Source organism: Colossoma macropomum, unplaced genomic scaffold, assembly GCF_904425465.1.
Source record: "Colossoma macropomum unplaced genomic scaffold, Colossoma_macropomum, whole genome shotgun sequence".
NCBI classification, from domain to species: Eukaryota; Metazoa; Chordata; class Actinopteri; order Characiformes; family Serrasalmidae; genus Colossoma; species Colossoma macropomum.
Genome location: NW_023494800.1, coordinates 37,963,245 through 37,977,995, shown reverse-complemented (window position 1 = coordinate 37,977,995; position 14,751 = coordinate 37,963,245). Strand labels below are relative to the sequence as shown.

The window sequence follows — 14,751 nt, the reverse complement described above, 5'->3', positions numbered from 1 at the left end:
GCTGGTCAACCAAGTTGCAAGTAGCTAAAGTGAAGTGTATTATTTGACCCCTCAGGGGGACAAAGGATCCAATGAAGTGTCGACTTCATTTCATCTAGTATCTGAGGCGTTTTCCTCATTGTACCTGAAAAAGGTGGACAGAGCTGTGGCAGCAGTGAACTACTTTCAAATGCTTAACATCTCAAATCCATCCTGACCACTATGTTCAAACAGCTAAGAAAAACATTCTTCTGCATTTGCATTAAATGCAAGTGCATTTCAGGTGAAAAATCCACAAGGCTAATGGAGGTGTGACGCACTTTGGGCCTAAAGTTTTATTACACACTCCTATAACCTAAGAATAGCTCAGCCAGTTTGCATTGACGTCCCTGTAGTTACTAAATAATAAACCTTAATATGTTATAAGACTGAGATTTTAAGGGGTTAAAGCGTGACCAAAAAAACATGATATAGCAACATATAAGCTTCATTTTAAATTGTCATTTTTTAAAAATCCCTGCTTAATCAAATGGTTGAGATGTGAACAGACTCATTCAGAGTGGTTTGGTTTGAAACGCTCTGTTCTAGATAAACTTACTGAGTCAGAACTGTTCACAGTGGTGGTGATAGGAACCAGACGTCCACCTCTAAAAGCTCCCTCACAGAAAGTTACTACAGTAAATGGTTATGAATTCACTGCCTGATGACTGAGACACTGTTTTATGATAGTTTAGAGAACTTAAACTCCATTCATGGTGGAGGGATACATGCAGGGTGCTGTGAGGCAAAATAGTCCCCAAAGAAAACTTATTATTTCAGATTTTCCACTATTTTCCATCATCAACATTCCATATAGACTCAGAAGACTCGTGTAGGTTCACTGGTGGTTCTGGATAGTAAATAAAATGTCTATATCTGTGTTGTAGTCATGGCGACCCCTGGTTCCTATCACCACCACTGTAAAGACATCTGAACCGTTTCACACCAAACCGCTCTGAACCTCTCTGATTACATCTCACACACTGGATTATTGAGGAATTTTGATAAATCAGTGGAACTTGTCCTTAAGGTTCTACAGTTCAGTGTTTTGTGAAACTAGTTGACTCTCAGCAGAAAATTCAGACCTTCTGGTCGACTAATAAAGTCCTTAGTTGCCGACAGCCCTGTGTGCATTTCCATATTCATTTATTTGATCCAGTAACGTGCTTCAGGGGTTCCTCAGACAGACCACAAACAGAAACACATCGATCAGTCAGTCTCATCTGGATGTCAGACCAGCTGCATTATTCTCAACCGAGGAAGCTAAAAGTGAAATTTAATCACAGAGTGTTTGTCTAACATGATCATATCCTCAAAAGACTGAAAAAGAAAGCAAATGACACTAATGTGCTATATTGAGCTCATAAACATCACACTAAATGAGGGATAAGTGTAGTACACCGCTACATATAGGCACTATCAGAACGTGTTCAGAGTGAAAAATCTAAAAACTTCACATCACAAATCGCAGAAAAGACCATCTGTGAAATGCACACATTTATAAAAACCCTACATGGATCAAACGCGATCTTCAGAACAGGTGAGATGGGTTTAAAAAGAATGCGAAACATCAGTCACACGTAAATCTGAGGTAAATATGCTTCTCCTGGAGGGTTTCATCCATTATCCGGACGTCCTGCTTCTTCAGCTTCCTGCACTTTAGATCATCTCAATAATCAGTATCTGACCAAAGACTGAAGCTGTCCACAGGTCAGAATGAGAACTGTTCACACTGAAGAGAGCAGAAATGAAGAGGAACCTATGCTGTGTGTCCAAAAGTATCCAGACAGTCCAACTAAAAGTGGCACCCATTACTGCACCGATTATATAATCTCCATAGAAAAGCATTGACCAATAGAATGGGGCACTCTAAAGCAGCTGCATGTGATCCTCTCCATGTCCAATGCCCAGTGTGGGCTTGAGGGGTATAAAGCCCCCCAGCATTGGGCTGTGGAGCAGTGGAACTGTGTTCTCTGGAGTGATGGAGCTCCATCCAGTACCTTTGGGGTGAGTTGGAGTGATCCAGAACTGACCATCCAACATCAGTACCTGATCTCACTAATGCTCAATCAAATCCTGACAGCAATGTTCAACATCTAATAAAGCCTTCCCAGAAGAGTAGAGGCTGTTACTGCAGCACAGACTCACTATTAACACCTTCATTTCAGAAGAAACACTGAGGTCGACAGACTTTTGGACATGCAGTGTAAATGTGCATGATATGGCTTAAAGTATGTGTCCACCTGACCATCACACCTGTATGAGCTTGTTGGACGTCCCATTCCAAAACCATGGAGCTGCGCCCCCTTTGTAGCTATAACAGCCTCCACTCTATTGGGAAGATTTCCACAAGATTTTGGAGTGAGTCTGTGGGAATCTGTGTCCATTCAGTCTAAAGAGTATTTGTGAGGTCAGACACTGATGTTGGACGAGAGGGTCTGGCTCACAATCTCCGTTCTAGTTCATCCCAAAGGTGTTCAGTGGGGTTGAGGTCAGGGCTCTGTCCAGGCCACTGGAGTTCCTCCACACCAAACTGGTCACTCCATGTCTTTATGGAGCTGCTTTGTGCTCAGGGACTCAGTCATGCTGGAACAGGAAAGGCTCTTCCCCAAACTGCTGACACAAAGCTGGAAGCAGATAACTGTGTAAAATGTCTTTGTGCTGCAGCATCAACATCACCCTTCACTGGAACTGAGAGCCCAAACCCTGAAAAACAGCCCCGCCCATCATCCCTCCTCCACCAAACTCTACTGTTGGCTCTGCATTCCGGTAGGTAACGTCCTCCTGACATCCACCAAACCCAGATTCATCATCAGACTGACAGATAGTGAAGCTGATTCATCACTCCAGAGAACACGGTTCCACTGCTCCAGAGTCCAGTGGTGGCGCTTTACACCCCTCCAGCCGACACTTGGCATTGAGCATAGTGATCTTAGGCTTGTGTGCAGCTGCTCAGCCATGGAAACCCATTTCATGAAGCTCCTGATGCTCAGCTCTTGTGCTGATGTTGCTTCCAGAGGCAGTTTAAAAACTCTGTAATGAGTGATGAAACAGAGGATCAGCCATTTTTACATGCTATGCACTTTAGCACTCAGCGGCTCTGCTCTGTAAGTTTGGGTGGTTATCCGCTTCGTGGTTGAGCTGTTGTTGCTTCCATTTCACATTAATAGCACTTACAGTTGTCTAGGGCAGATCTAGCAGGACAGAGATTTTACAAACTGACATCCTGACATCCTATGACAGTGCCATGTTTAAAGTCACTGAGGTCTTTAGTGTGACCCATTCTCCTACAAAAGTATCCAAAAGCAGGAGATACAAGTGTTTCATTACTGTAACTGAGCCAGATGTGCATGTAGTGCTAATTTATTACAGAACAGATACCAGGCTGGTCAGGACGGACACAGAGAGCTTCAGTAAAAGGAGCCCCTGGAGTAGCCGCTCTTAAAGCTGCATTCTGTAAAATCTTCCTTGGAAGTTTTCTAAGCTAAAAGTCCTGTAATTAGCCTAAAAATACTGGTCAGTTTAAATCAGGGCCCAATCAATGTGGGATTCTGTGGCCAATAATGATTTTAAGAGGCTAAAAACTGCGATAGTTGATACAATTGTAAATGTTAAGTTTAATCTAAGTTTTACTTCTGTGCTTTACTGACTGATATGCTGGTCAGGTCTCACTTCTTAAACTCAAATTAACAGCATAAACTTAGTCTAACAGGGTTCATATCAGGGGAAACAAACTGTCCTCACTTTTTTTGAAATGTAGCTCGTAAACACAGATAAACACAAAAACTAGGCTACAAAAACAGTATTTGTGACGTCACATTTACATTTATCAACCTATTTAGCCTATAGTAGTTTAGCCCTGCCCATTCACGCTGCAGTTATAAGGAGTGTTTCAGCCTGTACTGCTTTTGAATGAAGCACAATCAGAACACAAGTCATCAGTATCAGCTGATGTTATCAGCAAACTGATGTATCAATCAGGCTCTACTGCAAAGTCCAGAAACACTGACCCCTATTCATCAAAGCTGCAACAAAAGTGGAGATTTGAGCTCTGAATCGGCTTCAGTGCGTGAAACCAAGCGCAGCCCATCAGAACCTCATTTACATGTTATTTACATGAAACATGCCCTAATTTATGCATGTTTCAGTAGGGAGCCAATAAAACGACAGCGTTCAGTGGCTCAAGGGCCAGTGGCTGTGCTCGTAGGCGGAGTTTCAGGTGGATCAGTGAGTGCACTGCGCCCCCTACTGACCAAACTTTATAGTGTTCAAATTACTGAAAAGAATAAAATGTGAATTAATGCAGCTGTATTAATGCAGTGTATGACACTAGCTGTGTTTGTGTTGTTTATTTTGTGGGTGGAGTCAATAACATAGTATAAAATAAAAGCACAGTGTAATACATCTTTAAATGGAACATGAAATAGTTGCAACAGTTGTTTATAAAAATGTTTGTTTATTAATCAACCAACGTGGATGTAAAATGAGTACTGGATTGCAATGTGCACATATTATTAGTACTATTATATTTTTCTATTTTTGTTCTTATTAGCAGTATTGAACTGTAGATGACATTGAAAATAGTTTTGCTTAGTTGATCGTGAATCAAGCATTTCTTTCACGTTGGTAAACTAATACATTCAAATTGACGCACTTAAACCAGACGTGGGTTTGTGATATGCTAAAGATAAAAAAACTGATAAATAATAACAAATAATAATTTGAATAACAAAACTGGTGGTGAAATGTGATTTTACGATCTGATTGGACGTACGCAGCTCGGATGAAAAAGGGCCAATGTTTATCTTTGCTATTATGCAGGGCACTTTAATGTGACTTATTGACAAATCCTGCACAGCAAGACAGTAAATTATTTATATTTATTAACTCAGATTGTCAGAAACAAAACCTCAAAGCTAACAGAGAACTGACCAGCACACTGCAGGAGCTGAGGATTCACATAAATTCACAATAATAAATAATGCCACACTAATGTCCAGCTAGTTAGCAGAACTAACCAATGTTGCCAAAAAGCTTTTAGACTGGACACCTGCTGGGATTTTGAAATTGAAAACAAGAGATTTTAATGAATGTAATTCATATTAACTTGCTAGTATAGTATAGCTTATCAAAGGCCTGCTTCACAATAAAGCCAAATAAAAACGGAATTCCACCATTTTTAAAAAAATTCTGCAAAATGAAACGGTTAAAGGGAAATTCCACCGTGTTCGCAAAATTCCTCCATAATTGAGTGGTTGAGATGTAAACAGAGTGGTTCAGAGCGGTTCAGAGCGGTTCAGAGTGGTTCGGTATGAAACACTCTGTTCTAGATAAACTTGCCGAGTCAGAACTGTTCACAGTGGTGGTGATAGGAACCAGACGTCCACCTCTAAAAGCTCCCTCACAGAAAGTTCCTACATGAAATGGTTATGAATTCACTGCCTGATGACTGAGACGCTGTTTTATGATAGTTTAGAGAACTTAAACTCCATTCATGGTGGAGGGATACATGCAGGGCGCTGTGAGGCAAAATAGTCCCCAAAGAAAACTTATTATTTCAGATTTTCCACTATTTTCCATCATCAACATTCCATATAAACTCAGAAGACTCGTGTAGGTTCACTGGTGGTTCTGGATAGTAAATAAAATGTCTATATTTGTGTTGTAGTCATGGCGACCCCTGGTTCCTATCATCACCACTGTAAAGACATCTGAACTTCACACCAAACCGCTCTGAATCTCTCTGATTACAGCGCATTGATTCAATTATGTAAAAACATGTAAAAATCGGTGGAATTCCCCTTTAATTACTGCACTATTGTGAAGCGTTTCTAGTCTTCCAGAATGCAGCTTTGATCACAGCACAAGTGCGACGTTGTTGATGAAACAGGCAGATCTGTGTGAAACTCTTTGGTGGGGTGATTGATTGATGGCACATTATGGAATAAACGCGGTACAAATATTGCACTCAATAAAACTCATCATTTTCATGCTGTAGTTACAAATATTAACAATAACTACTCAACACTTAAAGTTCTGCACTAAAAACCTTTCTGTGAAATAAGACGTGAAGTCTAAGTGATTAAAAACAGCTGACGAGAATAAACAACCTCACATATTTACTGTATAAACACATCATCTTCAGCTCAGGAGTAAAACCACCGCCGCGTGTGCTGACCGCCATCGCGCGGCTCGATCCAGAGCGATAATGAAGTTCTTCTTCTCCCTCACGACTGAGAACCCTAACGTAAGTATCCAGCGTGAGGTCCGTGGGGTCAGACCTGCGAGTATGGCGGGACGGCGGCGTGCAGCGGCAGAGCCACCACACTGTTCGACTGTCTGTCGCCCGGACAGATCTCCGACTGAGAGCAGGCCTCGGAGGACGCCATGATGCTCGGCGGGGGGGTCTTCGGGTGTCTTGCTGGGGGAAAGCCACTGATCAGAAACTGAGGAACTGATGAAACCAGAGCCATTTTTGGTGTCCTGGACAAAAGACAGAAAACATATAAACATCACACGTCTGTCTGCCGAGAGAGGAAATGAGATTCATTAATTCATTACAGAATCTTTATTTATTCAGACGCAGCCAATCAGAAAAGACTCGTCTGCTGTCTGGAGTTCGCTTCTTTAGTCTGGCTTTATAGGGTTAAACATTCACGCATCTTGAGTTGCTTGAAAACAAAGTGGGCTTGAGCTGCATAACGTAAAGTAGGGCTGCACAATAAATCGCATTTTATTGTGATCCACCATAAACACATCGTTAGAGCAGTGATGACAGAACAGATCTTTATCCCTTTTTAACCAGAATCTTAAGCCTTTTCTTTTTAGACACGGTTTACTGATTAATTTTTGTTTTGTTCTAAGTTACTCTGGTTCTCTGGTTCTCTGGACTTTTCTTTTATGACATAATTTAACGTTTCCTTTTAGACCTGTCTTATTAATTTCGTTTTGTTTATTTTCTGTAAAGCACCTTGAGTTGACTTTGTCATGAAATGTGTGCTACATAAATAAAATTTATTAATGACCTCACACAGAATATATTACAGAACACGAGTGTCTTAACAGCGTTATCAAACAGCTGTAACTACTCTAGCTGGAATTAGCTAGAACCCACAACAAAAACAAAAACACAACAAAAACTCTGACCTCAGCATTACCACAACATCCGCTAAACGGGAGAAGAAGCTTGTGTAGAAGCTCGTAAGCCACGCTTACAAGCAGCCTAATAATCTGTTAATAAATCGACTAATAGCTCAATCGACAGAGAACGCCAAGTTAATATCGTAAAGACCCAAGATAAGATTTTTACAAAATCTGAAAGGTTTTTCTGTCTAAACAATCTGAAAAGTTTTCTTTTAAATATTGCAAATTAACAGTGCACACAGTGGGCACCTCCGCTACACAAGTTCAGCCACCATCCTTACGCACGTTTGTTTGGGCCACAACCCGACAACAGAGCCTGATTTTAGCACAGAGCAGGCTTCGATGAAAACGTATGCAGCGTTGCAGTCGGCCAGTTTCAGACTCAACGTGAAAGACTGCATTAATACACGTGTGTTCGTTTTCAAAACTTGGTGTGTCTTTTTCATCCATACAAATCGGACTTCAGGTCTTCAGTCCTGTAGTCAAAAGTCAAAAGGTCTGTACTCCCATCTAGTGTCTGAAGGGTCCTGTGACCGAGGAGCCTCACGCAGGACTGCAGTGACCCTTTTACACAGTTCATATGTTTTACGCCACTGATCAGCTCTCAGGATCAGCTACGTTAGAGAAATAGGGGTTGAAAATCAGACGATACCAAGACACCAAGCCGATTCCATCTCTAGCTAAGTCTGTCACTTAGCAACTAACGATGCACAAACAGCTGCAGTGTTAACATGTGAACATAAGGTAGCTAACAATGTAAATGAGTTAGACAGCATTGTAAAAAAAAGTCAAAACAAAACTAAAGTGCAATTACCTGAAATTTGGAAAAAGTTAAGAATACTGCGCCACCTGCTGTTTAATGGGCGACACCGCCCCCAAGTTTCAGTTTCCATTTCCTAAACGCTTCGGCGTGTCTTTAAATGATCTTAGTGCTAAGTCTATTTCTGCTCATTCACAGCTAAACTGCTGTGATCAGCTTTTCTTTGGCTGAATGGTGGAGCCGTCAGTAGGAGATAAACATGCAGACGGTCTGCAGGCTGGCGTAACATTCACCACCGTCTAACACGTCTAACGTTGGCAAAGGCAAACTTGACTGAAAAACTGCTGAAAAACTGTTATCACAAGACAAAAGCTCTACTGATGAGTCTGTACGAACACTGAGCTCTGCTTTATTAAAGCCATGAAAAAACATACAAAGTTTACTGAGTGAGAGCTGCAGCTCCCCCTGCTGGACAAAAACCCTGAACGTTTTTATTTCTTCTTGTAAACTATAACGTGGAAGATGAAACACAGATGTATGAAACATAAATTAGTAAATGTATGAAATAAATAAACAAACAAATAAACAGATGCTGACAATTCTCTCATATATAAATAAAAGCATAAATAAATAAATATATGTGCCATAAAAATATACATAAATTAATAAATACAGGCTAGGAATGCATAAATAAGCAGTCTTGCTAAACTGAGGCGTGTTTTGCTGATGGGAGATTCTGTGAGCTCCCTCAAACTTCACATTAACTCTCTAATATAAAACTGCAGAAACATACTGTGTGAAAGTTGTGTCCATCTGTAGTTTTGTCCTGATCAAATTACATAATTTGTTGAGTGAAAAGAAATAAACACGAACTCTGCAGTAAACTTTGTGATATTTTCTCGTTAGGGCTGATTAGGCAAGTCATGAATTGTCATTCAGAACTGTCAGCTGATGACGTGTAGTGTAATAAAGTGTAATTAATTCTCTGGCTCTTTAAACCTTGTGCGAACACTTAACAACCAGGTTCTCCTCTGAGCAGCTGCTGAAGATCTGAAAATGAAGCTAACTGATGGCTACAAAGCAGCAGAAGGCTATAAGAAGAGCTTGCAATTTTTGTCATTAGGAAATGGCAGTTAGAACCGCACATGTCAAAGCAAGATAAGCGCTGCTCGTGTGCTGGACAGAAAAGGCAAAGCAAAACCCCCACATCACAGCAAAGGAGCTGCAGGAAGACTCAGACTGACCCTGGAGGTGGTGGAGTACCGTTACACTGCCTACTGTTACACAAGCATGATCTGCATGGAAGAGGCATCAGAAGGAAACCTGACCTGCGACCTCATCACCAACATCAACATCTGAAACATCTAAAAGCACTTTGGAAACAGAGCTGTGGGCTGATAAAAACATAACTCTTTGGCCACAATCAATAAATGAATGTTTAGAGAAAAAAAAGGTGCAGCAGTTGATGAAAAGAACACCGTGCTGACTGTTGAGCAGGGGGCAGATCTATTGTGCCTTGGCCAACATTATTATTAGTGATGCAGCAATCCCACTTTTGTCAGGTGGATATTTCGCGATTCAGACACAGATTTTTTGCAGAACACGCTCTGCTGTGTAAACGCAGCCTTAGCGATGCTAAATCTTTAGTATCTTCTCGGGCATAACAATAGTTAAATAAAGATATTTAACTATTTATCATTCAAATCTTTTTGTGTGATAATCATTTTAGTACTTTTAAAAAACTTCCTAAAGAACTTGATGAATAACGATCTATCTTAACTCATTTCTTAAGTAAGAAGAAAAAAACAGTTTTCTTAAGACAGATTTGTGAATCAGTCTCCTGTGTGGAGCCTCATTAGTGCAAAATTAGCTAATTAGCTAAACTTTAGAAAATCAATACATATATTAAGACGAATTTACTTGAAAATCTGTCTTATTATCTCTTATAAGATTGTAAAAATGCTTTTGAAGCTCTAAAGAAGCAGAAAGGTGCCGTTACTCGTTGCTGTCCTGCTCTTTGCTGGACAGATCGCAGGCTCCAGGTTTGTTGGTGATGCTGTAGGGAAACGCGGCTCCGCTGCTCGATCCGTAAGCCAGTTTGTTGAGGCGTGAGAGGGCCTTTATGCTCCCCGGGGGGCGTCCGGGGCTGACCTTGTATCCCGCAGCTCTGGTGGTCCCCAGTGGCCTCCCAGGGCTGGTTTTGAACCCAGCTGCTTTGGTGGTACCGAGCGGCCGGCCGGTGCTCGTTCTGTAACCGGCTAACTTTGTGGTCCCTACTGGCCGTCCACGTTTGCCAGACTTCCCCGTGCCTTTCTTTTTCTTAGAGTCCTCGGGTTTCTCGCCGGCTTTGAGGGCCACTCGTGCCGGGGGCCGTGGCTGCCCCGGGGTGGGCTGCCTCTGGCAGGGCGTGGGTGCCAGTTTGGGGCCTTGTGACGGTGAGGTGAGATGTGTTAGAGGAATCTGCAGGGACGGCGGAGGAGGTGAGGTGGGGTAGAACTTGTTCGCGTGGGCCGAACACAGGTCGAAGTGAGTAGCTGGGTGCCGGCTATCATCGGCCAAACACGAGGGCCTGCCGGTCAGGCAGTAATCGTTACTGGTGCTGGCAACCTGGCGCATCATCTGCAGAACCAGAGGAGCAGAAAACACAGATTACAGAGCTTCTGCACAGTGTTTTACACCCAGATTCAGCTTTTTCCTTCCCTGAACCCCAGAGGGCTTTTTCTTGAAAATATGTTTCATTTACAGAAATTACTGATTCATATTCATATTAATTTATGTTCAGTCTTTATTATCATATTTTAGAAATAATAACAATAACATGTCTAGAGTTCAGGGGGTTAATACCTGTGTAAGACCTCAGCAGAGGAAAATAATTCTCATTTCCACCTCAGAAGCTCTGCTGGCTGGATAATTTTGGTTCTGAGGTTTGGTATCATAAATGATGACTCTTTTCAACCTGGTCTTTAGGCTTCATATTAGTATTTAAAACCTCTAAGAATAAAAAATAAGACATTTTCAGACATTTTAGAGGCCTAGCACAGCGTTTTCCTCTTACTCAAAATCTTACCCCAGTTGCAAATCTATGAGTATCTATATACTTTTGTTTCATGGTAGCGTACTATTGCTGTTGGAACAAAACCTTTAATCTCCAAAATAACTTCACAGGAGAAGCAAAAAAAGTTCTTAACTTATAATGGAAGTTGATTCAACAACATCTTTCTCCACATAATTTAGGATCATTTCTGCTGGTCCGTTCGTCATGAAATTCTGAGACTGAAAAAGGTAACTGGAGATTTCATATCATGTACAAAAATTAAAAAATGTCAAAAATGGAGAGAGCAGGATTTTGTATGACAACGCTGACCTAAGTGTTTTTATTACCGCCCCCTAGCCACCTTTTTGGAGTTACACCTTTTTTGTTATAATGTTAACACTATTGACTACAGTAAATCTTTATCTTCAGCAACCTTATATTGCATATTCATAAACTGTGAAATCAACTTTCCCTCAGTATTGCAAAACTCTAAAATAGAGCAAATTTCTTTCTTTTCACGCTTTTTCTCTGGACTGCTGGTGCTGTTTGCCTGTCATCATTTCCATCCACAACACAGCACAACCTGAACCAACAAAAATAAAGCAGCCTTGATCATAAATTAACATAATATGATACGTTATTAAGATCATAAATGTTTGTATTCTTGTCATATAGTCATGTAGATATGCCAGCTGTTTGGTTTTATGTGGAAAAAAATCCCTTTTGTGCATAGTTTTTGTTTGGACGTTTAGCCCCGCTAGCATAATGCTAATTTCTGCTAGCGCCTGTATGGAATTCACCATTGTATGTTAGCATCAAGCTAACAGCGCTGTTCGTCACTTTCCCAAAGGAGGTTTAACACTTCTTACAGCAGCTGTAGATTGGCATTTGAAGCCGGTAAAACCTGCATGTAACATATTTCACTTTACCTATTTTTCAGTAAATATTCAGTTTTTTTGTGAATCTTCAGTATTATTTGAGCTTCAAGCCTGACATTAACTGTTAAATGTCTGTTAGCCTGTTAGCTCTCTGGCGATAAGCTGAGATATCTGAAAGCTCGTTCTTCAGGCTGGGTTAGTGTGATGATCCTGCACAATATTTGAAAATAAACTGAGTAAGTTTAATGTAATTTGAGAAATACAGTCAATCAAGAGGTGGTTATTAATTTAGAACACATTGAGGGTCACATTCACACAGCAAAATAAAGTAATAAAATTGGGAAAATGTTTCTAATTCAGTGTGTGAGATGTAAACAAAGTGGTTCAGAGTGGTTTGGTGTGAAATGGTTCAGATTTCTTTACAGTGGTGGTGATAGGAACCAGCGGTCGCCATGACTAGAACACAAATATAGACATTTTATTTACTATCCAGAACCACCAGTGAACCTACACGAGTCTTCTGAGTTTATATGGAATGTTGATGATGGAAAATAGTGGAAAATCTGAAATAATAAGTTTTCTTTGGGGACTATTTTGCCTCACAGCGCCCTGCATGTATCCCTCCACCATAAAAGGAGTATAAGTTCTCTAAACTACCATAAAACAGTGTCTCAGTCATCAGGCAGTGAATTCATAACCATTTCATGTAGGAACTTTCTGTGAGGGAGCTTTTAGAGGTGGACGTCTGGTTCCTATCACCACCACTGTGAACAGTTCTGACTCGGTAAGTTTATCTAGAACGGAGCGTTTCACACCAAACCACTCTGAACCACTTACATCTTTACCGCTTAATCGTGGACAAAATTAGAAAAATCGATGGAGTTCCCCTTTAAGCGTCGTAGGGTAACTTACAGAACACTGTATCTCAGTAGTGTTTTGGGCAAAGGTGCCCTTTTCAGTATGACACGCCAAAGCCGCATAGCATCAGCTTAAGTCAGATACTAGTTTTAATTTTTCCGTTCCACCTTAAGTGGAGCAGCAGTCATATTGTGGCGCCTGAGGCGTTATAATAATAACTGCTGCACCATTTAAGGTGGAACGGGGAAAAGTCCAACAAGAAGCTCACTTCAGCATCGGGTACCAGAATGTAACTGCTGAACCATTTAAGGTGGAACGGGGAAATTCGAACAAGGAGCCGACTTTAGATTCAGTAGCAATAATGTAACGGCTGCACTATTTAAGGTGGAGCGGGAAAATTAGAACAAGAAGCCGACTTGAGCCTCGGTCGCCAGAATGTAACAGCTGCACCATTTAAGGTGGAACGGGAAAATTCGAACAAGAAGCTGGCGGATGTGAAGCCGACTTCAGCTTCGCGTTATGAGCGCTGTATGAACGTGTGCATATGACATTCCAACAGTAATAACAGCAGGTTTATAAGCTGTTTCTACAGTATAATCCCCCGAACTGTGCACCACACAGAACGTCCCCGTCGCCGCTGATCAACACAAAGAGTTTCTCTGTCTGTCCTCATAAACCGCAGACAGGAACACCGACTGTCTGTCTGTCTGTATAAAAGGGCGTTTTCCGAGGTGCAGCTGGCGGTCAGGAGCTCCGCGGAGACAATAAACCAGCGGTAACGTTACTGTACCTTGTTTGACTGGAGTTTAAAGGGTTAAACACAAAAATCCGTCCCATCCTCGAAACTACAGCTTCTTCATTTCTGCTCGCAGCCGAACCGCTTCGCTCGAGATCCGGCCGGCAGCGACAAACCGAGCCGTTCTGCTCTTCCTGCTGATTTACAGCCGATTTAGAGCCGATTTCTGTCCCACCCGAAAGGCTTTAGAGGAGAAAGGCAGCCATTTTCATTAAAAATTAATAAGTCAAGCGAAGTCTGCGCATGCGCACTGCGCGGAAACAAAAAACGCTTCTTCTGCCACACCGAAGAGAAATAATAATAATGATCGCTGATCGATAAAGGCTCGGTTAGGACAGTTAAGATGATGGAGACTCCATGAAACTTAATGTAAAATAGAGGGTAAAGAAACCCAAACCCTAAACCCAATACTGAACCAATAACAAACCCAACACTGAACCCAATACTGCACCAATATCAAACCCAAACCCTAAACCCAACACTGAACCAATAACAAACCCAACCCTGAACCCAATACTGCACCAATATCAAACCCAAACTCTAAACCCAACACTGTACCAATAACAAACCCAAACCCTAAAACCAACACTGAACCAATAACAAACCCAAACCCTAAACCCAACACTGTACCAATAACAAACCCAACCCTGAACCCAATACTGCACCAATTTCAAACCCAAACTCTAAACCCAACACTGTACCAATAACAAACCCAAACCCTAAAACCAACACTGTACCAATAACAAACCCAAACCCTAAACCCAACACTGTACCAATAACAAACCCAAACCCTAAACCCAACAGTGTACCAATAAACCCAGAGCCTAAACCCAACACTGTACCAATAACAAACCCAAACCCTAAAACCAACACTGTACCAATAACAAACCCAAACCCTAAACCCAACACTGTACCAATAACAAACCCAAACCCTAAACCCAACACTGTACCAATAACAAACCCAAACCTTAAACCCAACACTGTACCAATAAACCCAGAGCCTAAACCCAACCCTGTACCAATAAAAAACCCAAACCCTAAACCCAATACTGTACCAATAACAAACCCAAACCCTAAACCCAACACTGAACCAATAACAAACCCAAACCCTAAACCCAACACTGTACCAATAAACCCAGAGCCTAAACCCAATACTGTACCAATAACAAACCCAAACCCTAAACCCAATACTGTACCAATAACAAACCCAAACCCTAAACCCAACGCTGAACCAATAACAAACCCAAACCCTAAACCCAATACT

At 41.4% G+C, this 14,751-nt stretch overlaps 1 protein-coding gene across 2 annotated transcripts; it reads right to left on the bottom strand.

The window, feature by feature from the left end:
• Window positions 1-5,688: 5,688 nt before the first annotated feature.
• On the bottom strand, window positions 5,689-13,698 carry cunh5orf24 (chromosome unknown C5orf24 homolog). 2 transcript variants are annotated; one of them, XM_036588964.1, is made up of 3 exons: window positions 13,482-13,698; window positions 9,921-10,540; window positions 5,689-6,501 (listed from the first exon to the last, which is right to left on the bottom strand). In XM_036588964.1, the coding sequence occupies exons 2-3, from the start codon at window positions 10,538-10,540 to the stop codon at window positions 6,294-6,296; spliced, it is 828 nt and encodes a 275-aa protein (XP_036444857.1). In that variant the 5' UTR covers window positions 13,482-13,698; the 3' UTR covers window positions 5,689-6,293. The 2 variants fall into 2 exon arrangements, with proteins under 2 accessions (XP_036444857.1, XP_036444858.1); XM_036588965.1 differs by lacking the exon at window positions 5,689-6,501 and having other exon boundaries at window positions 9,917-10,540.
• Window positions 13,699-14,751: the final 1,053 nt, after the last annotated feature.

Bases quoted from the DNA above. Each gene is read 5' to 3' on its own strand.
- cunh5orf24 (XM_036588964.1), bottom strand. From the start codon at position 10,540: ATGATGCGCCAGGTTGCCAGCACCAGTAACGATTACTGCCTGACCGGC. The intron at 6,502-9,920 runs GTAACGGCACCT...TCTTTTGTCCAG, and splicing joins AAAGAGCAGGACAGCAACGA to GACACCAAAAATGGCTCTGG.